The sequence below is a fragment of the Pseudoliparis swirei genome, chromosome 21, assembly GCF_029220125.1.
Source record: "Pseudoliparis swirei isolate HS2019 ecotype Mariana Trench chromosome 21, NWPU_hadal_v1, whole genome shotgun sequence".
In the NCBI taxonomy this organism is placed as follows: Eukaryota; Metazoa; Chordata; class Actinopteri; order Perciformes; family Liparidae; genus Pseudoliparis; species Pseudoliparis swirei.
The window spans coordinates 15764510-15772673 of record NC_079408.1 but is presented as its reverse complement, the minus strand read 5'-3'; the positions used below and the strand labels follow the sequence as shown (position 1 = coordinate 15772673).

Sequence of the window (8164 nt, the reverse complement as noted above, 5' to 3'; positions counted from 1 at the left end):
GAATAAAACTCGAGTAGAATTCAGAGCCTCATATTCAATAGAAGTAAAATAACCAAAAGACTTCTGTTTGCATTGAAGAAAATCATGAAACAGGAAAGCAACTCCACCTCCGGTCTCATGTCCTCCTGATTCAATAAGAACAGCTGCACTGTCCTCTTTGTCTAACCACATTGACATTTTTTTTTAAAAAGTGTCTGTCCCTAAAATGAAACCCTTGATTAATCACCTCCAGATGGAGCGGTGCTGTACGAGGGGCCGGGCGTGGAGCTGGCCTTCCCTCACCTCGACCAGTCGGACCCGCTGCTGCTGCTGCAGCTTCAGGACCGATACACAGCTGTCTGCCTGGCGCTCAAACACACACTCGGGTACAACACACACAAACACACACACACACCTTTTTCAAGGGGTAGTGAATGAATCCTCAAGGCACTAAGTGAACCCCGTGGCTCTCATCTCTCTCCTCAGGGTGGATCCGGCCTCCGCGGTCCGTCTGCCTGTCCGAATAATACTCAACCTGGTGTGCCGAGTCCTCGCTGTCAGCTCCAAGAGCATAGTGAGTACACACACACACACACACACACCTGATGTTTGATCTCACACTGAAGAACCAAACTGAACTCAAACTCTGGCTGACATTTTTAAACATACGTGCCAATCAACAACATTGTGTGCGTGTCAGAATTTAACAGGCGATGGCAGCGTGCGGCTGATGGTCTTACCCGTCATACACACCAACACACTGGAGGTCTTATCGGCTCTCATCGCAGCGTGAGTCCACAAACACACTTTTGTATTTGAGTGACACATAGGCTTGTGTGTCATGCTGACTGTGTGTGTGTGTGTGTGTGTTGCAGTGTGCGTGGCGGCATGATCCAGTACGCCGCTGTGCTCCAGAGGCTCTTCTCTCAGACGCTGTCTGCCTGGACGCCTCAGCCTGAAGCCAGTCTGGGCCAGCAGAGAGCCTACAGGTGACCCACTGCACACGCTTCGAACGGGGGTCTTCACGGGGGAACCGGGATACTTCCCGGTTTACTCATGCGCTGTAACGTCTTGGGCCCTCAGCTCGGTGCGGGTGTCGGTGTACAGGACCTTGGAGCTGTGGGTCCAGGTGGCCGGAGCCTGCGGCGGCATCCTGCAGGGGAGCCCCGGCCACTCCGAGCTCCTGTTCACTCACCTGCTCAGTGACATCACACCGGGGGCGGAGTCTGTCAAGGTTGGTTCCACAAGGTCACCTGACATGCATTTACATGTTTTAGAGTTTTCCTGTATTACTATGTTGGAGAAACGACTGCTGAACACTGAAGGATCCGAATGCACCCAGCATGGATTCTCTGTGTGAAGCTGAGCGTATCCAGTCGTTGGTCGTCGGTACTTCAGCTCGGTGCCGCGTCTCATCCCGCAGCTCCGGGCCGGACTGTCGGCGGACGCCGTCCCCGGAGGGAAGCCCGGCCCGCGGCGGACCAAACATCTTGTGATGGCCGACACCGCCGGGCCGTCGCTCCAGAGGAAAGGAGACCAGTTGGCCAATCAGGACTCCTGTCTCTGGGCCCTCAGGGGTGAGACGCCGCCTCGCTTTGGTCCTCAGCGGCTGCCGGTCTTCTCCTGCTCACCGACTTCTTCTCTCCTCTCCGCAGTGTTGAGGCAAGTCCTCCTGACCAGCGGCACGCTCCTGAAGGATGACATGCACAAGGTAAACGCCGCGCGCTCAACGGACGCCCCCCTCCGCTCTCGTCAAAAAGCCAGCGGTCACGCGTTTACTTATTGCTCATGTCCTTTGTTTACTCATTGCTCGTGTCCTTTGTTTACTTATTGCTTGTGGCCTTTGTTTACTCATTGCTTGTGTCCTTTGTTTACTTATTGCTCGTGTCCTTTGTTTACTTATTGCTCGTGTCCTTTGTTTACTTATTGCTCGTGTCCTTTGTTTACTTATTGTCCTTGCAGCGCCTCCATGACGTGGTGCTGCCGCTGTGCGTGCGTCTGAAGCAGCAGCAGTCCAGCAGCAGCATCCTGAGCGACGCCGCCGGCTGCGTCAGCGGGCAGTACAGCAGCGCCCTCCCCCGGCGAGAGCTGTACAGGTACGAGAGCGCTGCAGTTTAAATGTCCTGTTTAAAGTGATGTATTTGTTCATTGGAGCCAGGGTTGTTGATGTTTGAGAAATAAGCGAGATACAAAATATATATCAACTTGAAAAGCTGGTTCGGTGTTGCCAACACTCACCCGTCAGCACCAGCTCCGAAAGTTTCTAAATCAAGAAAGAAAGTCGCCAAGTCAGCGACGCTGATATGTCCACCTCCAAGCCCCGCCTCCAAGCCCCACTCCGCCCATTTGATTTTATCTGATCTTTTGGTTCATTGGTAGCTGTCAGAATGTAATGAGAAGGATAACCAACTCCTAGTTCACGCCTCCCATGTTTTAAGTGCCGTCTGTGATCATTTGGGTTGACGGGGAAAACCTGGAAAAGTTCTAGAATTTTTAAATGGTTCATTATTTTTCAGGCCTTGGAAAAGTCCTTGGAAAAAATGTAATTCCAAAAGTTTTAGAAAAGTCATCGTCAATGTTATGTTCATTTACGCAGTTTGATTAAAAGAAAACATTTATATAAATATGTATTCTTTTAATCAAACTATTGTCTCATTCATTTATGTTATTTAAGGTTTATACTTGTGTATACACCGATTTTACAAAATGTTTGGTCATGGAAATTTTGTTTAAAGTCCTGCAACTCCACTGGTCAACATGTGCATGAACCCTGGGGTTGAGTTCATGTGGTCAACAACATTCCACTTTGTATAGATAAAGTCTCTAACAAACTCCTGACGGACGGACCACATGGTTTTAATGTGGCTGCCTCTCTGTGTTGCTGTGGACCGTGAAGGTTGCTGCTGGCTCTGGTCCTGGTCCCGTCGCCCTGTTGGCCTCCGCCTCTCACCTGCGCCGTGTCCATCCTCAGCAACGGACGCAACGACCGCAACCTCAAGGTGACCGAGGGAGACGCCGCCTAGTGGCCGCTTGAGGAACAGATCGATGAGCTGGAACCTTCCACAGCTTTCAGGCAGCAGGTTGTGTAGATCCATAAATGTGTGAACCAGGTGTTTGCCACCAAGGAACCACTCACACACTTATGGGAGGAGCTACCAGGAGAAGCCCACCCCCCATCAGGACTCTCTAACATTCATATTCATTCACAAAGTAACACGGATGTTCACTCTGGTATTGTTCTTGAGTCTTTGTTCCTCTACTTTTTTCTCCTCTAATGGCTTTTATTGCATTGCAGATTCAGATAAACAGTATAAATATTATCAATTGATGAGTTAAGATACTATTAAGTCCCCACGGAGGAAGTTCACAAGCACTAGAAAAACTAACATATATATATATATATATATGCCTCAATAATTTTAATCCAGTTGTATAATATATATTGTTATGTAATGACTTGTCTCGGGGCCTGATGTACGTGTGGATCAGTTTTTAAAGCGGTTCTCTTCTCAGGTCTCTACGTTCTGCTCTGAGGCGCTCACCGTCTGCAACTCCCTCCTCCACCCCCGCACTCCCTCCATCGCCCTGCCCCTCCCCCCCCTCACCCTGAAGCCCATCCCCACCGCCTCAGTCCTCCCCTCCTCCCAGACCGCTGGCCTCACTTTGCCCACGCTCCTCGGGGGCCCCGCCCCCGGTCCTCCCTTCCCCAGCCGCCACTCCCTCTGCATGGGCCCCGCCTCCCTGCTGGGCTCTCTGGAGAACCACCTCTCCCTGGTGCCGGGGCTGCCGCCCGCCCCGGAAGACATGATCCTGTCCCACCAGCAGGACTCGGCCGGTCTGGGCCTCCCGGAGGGCCAGAGACCCGTGTTCGTCCGCTACGACCGAGAGGAAGCGGAGGACGTCGAGATCTCTCTGGCCAGCGACTCTGACGACAGCGTGGTCATCGTCCCGCCGGGGATGCTCAACCTGGAGAACCAGCAGGAGGAGGCGGCGGCGGCGGCTCAGAACATGTCCTCCGCTCCACCGGGAGGCGCCACAGCGGGAGGAGAGACGGTCGCCACCGTGCCCACCACGGCCACCGCGACCACGATAGACAGGGTGTCGCTCCCCAATGACCTCGCCGCCTCCTCCCCTCTCCTCACCACCTCCACCACGCAGATCAACTCCTTCCCTCCTCCCAGCTCCTCGGTGGTCTCCCTGGTGCCCCCTTTGAATTCCACCGCGCTCACCGCTCCGCCCGGCGGCGGCCTCGGGGACTCGCTACCCGGCCGACCTCAGCTCCAGCAGATGCTGATGCAGCCCTCGGCGGCGGGCCAGCCCGTCGCCATGGGGATGCCGCTCCAGATGCACCAGCTGCAGAACCAGCTGGGCCAGCAAGGGCGCCACCTGCACCAGGCGCCGCCCGCCAGCAACGAGGACTCCGCCGTCATCAACATCAACAGCACCGACGACGAGGAGGAAGAGGAGGAGGACATTGAGGAGGATGAGGATCTGGATGAAGAAGAGGAGGACGAGGAGGAAGAGGAGGATGTGAGCGATTTCCCCGAGGACGACTTGTACAGCGGGGAGTATGATAATTATGACGAAGAAGAGGGGGAAGAGCTGGAAGAGGAGGAAGAGGAGGAGGAGGATGAGGACGGGGACGGGGACATACCTCCACTGGAGGGAGCGGAGGACAACGATGGAGAGGCGGCTATCGAGGGCGGGAAGGTGCTCCGGGCCGTGGTGGATGAAGAGGGGATGGCTGGGTTCAGCGTGGAGGGGGAAGCGGAAGGAGGCATCGAGGAGATCCAGACCAACAGAGCGCCGTTCGCCGAGGACCGGATGAAGGTGCAGAAGGTGGAGAGCATCGGCGTCCTGGAGGAGGCGCGGGAGGGGGAGGGCGACGAGAGCGAGAGGATGGACGACCCCACCATGCCCCAAATCCTGTGCGTCACTGGGGGAACGCTGGAGGAGAGGGAGGAGCCCGAGGAGGAAGGAGGGGCCGCGGGGGAGGTGCTGCAGGATGGGGCGGCGCCGTGGGAGCCGGCAGCCAATGAGATTGAGCCGACGGACGCCGCGGAAGGCGGCACAGCCAATCGGTTTCAAGAGGTCAGTCGCAGCTTTAAAATCACACCGGCGGAAATGTGGAAGGATGAAAAAATGTAATAATACTTGAATACTACATTTTCTAGAGCAATAATAACAATCAAAATGTAGCTTTTTGAAGTGAACTGAAAGCATTGAGCTGAACGGGGAGGCTGTCCACGTCAAGGAGTTGGAAGTATTCCATGTCAAGTGTGTTTATAATATAAAACTAAACTAAAGCAGTCGACTCTGAGCTGGACGAGGTTCATCTCCTGGTGAAACCGGCATCGGAGTCCTTTGACGTTTTAGCGTAAATATAGTTTACACTATACACCTGTGTCTCCTGTAGTGACACACTGACTCTGGTAGCTCATACCACCACACACACACACACACACACACACACACACACACACACACACGTCCATCACATCGTAGCCACTGAAAGAGGCCTGATCCAAATGAGGTTAAAGGGAGAACAATGGAGGCTTATTACTTTACACGATAACTTCCCCAGAGGAGAGTTTTGAACGCGGCCGCTCAGACCAGCGTGAGGGTCTCGTGTTGAGTCCGAGTCCCTCTGTGTGTGGGTCCATTACGGGTTCTGGTTCCATGAAGACCGCTGTGTTTGTTCCCTTCTCCACAGGAGTTGGCAGCCGAGCCGCCGCAGGAAGCCGGCGCGATCAATGATAAACCGTCGCCGGCTCGCCAGGAGGAGCAGCTCGCCGTCCAGGAGGGAGACGCGGTGGTGACGGCGGGAGAGCCCGACACCTCCAGGGGGCGGAGCCCAAAAGAGACGGAGGAGATGCCGGAGGAGGCCGAGAAGAGAGAGAGCGTGACAGCTGAGACTCAAGAGACGGAGGGAGGAGCAGGAGGAGACAGTGATGCAGAGGAGGGGAAAGGACTGAAGAGGAAGAGGGAGGAGGAGCAGGAAGAGGCGGGGCTAGGCACTGAGAAGAAAAAGGTAACGCTTCATGGAGATTGAACTTTGTATTTAATGTATGAGATTTATATCTGCAGTACACTTGTTGGCCACATGGGGGAGTCTGAATGTTCTGATAATTGTAGCCTACTTATAACGTTTAAGTAATTTTTAATAAGAGGGAAAAAAGTGACGTGCCTAAATGTATTTATCGGGTCTATTCATAAAGTATTTAATAATGTGTTTTCACTTGGACAGACACACCGTGTATTGAAATATAAATATCTTCTAAATGTCTAGTTTACCTGTTCATGAGAATATGATGACTTTAAAAAAGAGACAGATCTCAAACCATCAGATTGATATAAATGACATCATCACTTTGAAGAGCCACAATGGAGCTTCATGAAGCTCGAACCTCCTCTAACGGCCGCGTGCTTCAGCAGGTCGATGATGAGGTCATGGCGTCCATGTTGGCGGACTTCGTCGCCTGTCCGCCGGATGACGAAGACGGCGCATCCGGATCGACCCGCTCGTGAGGCAGACCTGGACCGGCGTGATTGAAGTTGCCATGGATACAGAAGTTACTGCATCACTTTGTGACATTCCCAGGGGTTGGTTGCCTCCAGACAGCAGATCGCTGCCCATTGGTCTACAGACCAGCATCCTACTCATTGGTCTACAGACCAGCTCCCTGCCCATTGGTCTACAGACCAGCATCCTACTCATTGGTCTACAGAGCAGCTCGCTGCCCGTTGGTCTACAGACCATCTCATTGGTGAAGAGACCAGCCTCATACTTTTTCTTTTAGTGACATCACCAGCTGGGAGCTCTTCACCGGTGAAGAAGTGTGTTTCCTTGGATGTGTGTGTGCCTCTGTGCTCTCTCTGTTGTTTCACTGTCCTCTGCTTTGTAATAAACAGTTAATAATTATAAACATCAAACGTGAGTTGCGTGCGGTCCCGTTTCCCCTCCGATGGAGTCTGTTGCTCCTCACGTGGACCCAGTGAGGTCTGCTTTATCCATTGTTACCAGAACAATGGAAAGAGATTCTCTCGGAACCGATTTTCCTTTTGTGAGAAGTCCACGCTGCGTAGTGAACGTCACTCTTTGCTGGCAGTGCTCTTCTTCAGATCAGCGTTACCTAAATTCACTCTTCCTACCTCACACCTGCCGTCTCTGGGAGCTTCATCGTGGAGCCCCACGGAGGGGAGAGGAGCTGCTGGCTGAACTCTGAGGAACCAGAGGGTTGAGGTGAACGTTCCTGTTGGACAGGTTGAGAACGGCCCCCTCTTCTTCTTCTGAGGATCGAAGGTTTCCTCCCTCCTTCCTCTTGTTGCCCTCATCCTGCATGTCGGCTCCATTTCTGACGTCCTCGTCAAGTCAAAAGTCTCTTTTTCCATTTGTGGAACAAAAAGAAGATGAAAGTACGTTTCTCTCTTGTCCGACATAAAGCAATACAAGTATTAAAGTTCAAAGAATGTTTAAACAACATATTTATAAATTAACAACTATTAAAAACAACTTTATGACTATTGAGCAATATTTAAAGAAAACATAGTTCCATGTAGGAGACATCAAATCTACTAGGTTGGTTGTGTTGCTGCAGCCTTTAACCAAGACTGAAGGAAAGGAGACGACGTCAAGGAGACTTCATCTGAACTGTTACACTCGTGCCAGCAGCTCCCCTCCACCCAACGACGGGCCTCCGGGTTACTCCATCTGTGTTTCAGGGCTGTTGCGTCACCTCGTGGGCGGAGTGATGTAAGCCAGGCTTCACATGGAGCTCCTCCAGTAAAGCGCGCCGGCCCTTTAAGGGATCAAAGTAACAATAATACATTTATAATTGTTGTGAAATAATAAAATGAACATCTAAAGGCATCTGCTAACATTAATATCATTATGACAGCGTCTGGTTTATATTTTCATAATAAGAAAAACCGCGAAGATTTTCCGTTGCTTTTTTCTTATTGAGGACATTAATGGGTTAATAAAAATATATACTGCATAGGACATACAACAGATTTTAATTTCATAATTAGAATATGAATTAATACTTATTATTTAGTCTATAAAGTGGCAAACATTAAGTAAATGGACCAAACAGGAAATGGATCCAACAAAACAAAACTTAATGAAATTTAAAATACGTAATTTAAAAAATTATATAACTTTGTTAACTTATTATATAACTTT

General features: G+C 51.3%; 1 protein-coding gene across 2 annotated transcripts in view; it reads left to right on the top strand.

The window, feature by feature from the left end:
- pelp1 (proline, glutamate and leucine rich protein 1) overlaps positions 1–6912 on the top strand; it is a 9449-nt gene extending 2537 nt beyond the window's left edge. The window contains exons 8-19 of one of the 2 annotated variants that reach the window (XM_056443180.1): positions 233–365; positions 466–553; positions 680–768; positions 855–968; positions 1063–1213; positions 1403–1556; positions 1635–1690; positions 1942–2075; positions 2876–2978; positions 3493–5070; positions 5693–6010; positions 6415–6912. In XM_056443180.1, coding sequence (XP_056299155.1) covers positions 233–365; positions 466–553; positions 680–768; positions 855–968; positions 1063–1213; positions 1403–1556; positions 1635–1690; positions 1942–2075; positions 2876–2978; positions 3493–5070; positions 5693–6010; positions 6415–6507 — 3011 coding nt within the window. In that variant the 3' untranslated portion in view covers positions 6508–6912. Of the gene's footprint in view, positions 1–232; positions 366–465; positions 554–679; positions 769–854; positions 969–1062; positions 1214–1402; positions 1557–1634; positions 1691–1941; positions 2076–2875; positions 2979–3492; positions 5071–5692; positions 6011–6411 lie in introns of both variants that reach the window. The other variant, XM_056443179.1, reaches the window with a different exon arrangement.
- Positions 6913–8164: the final 1252 nt, after the last annotated feature.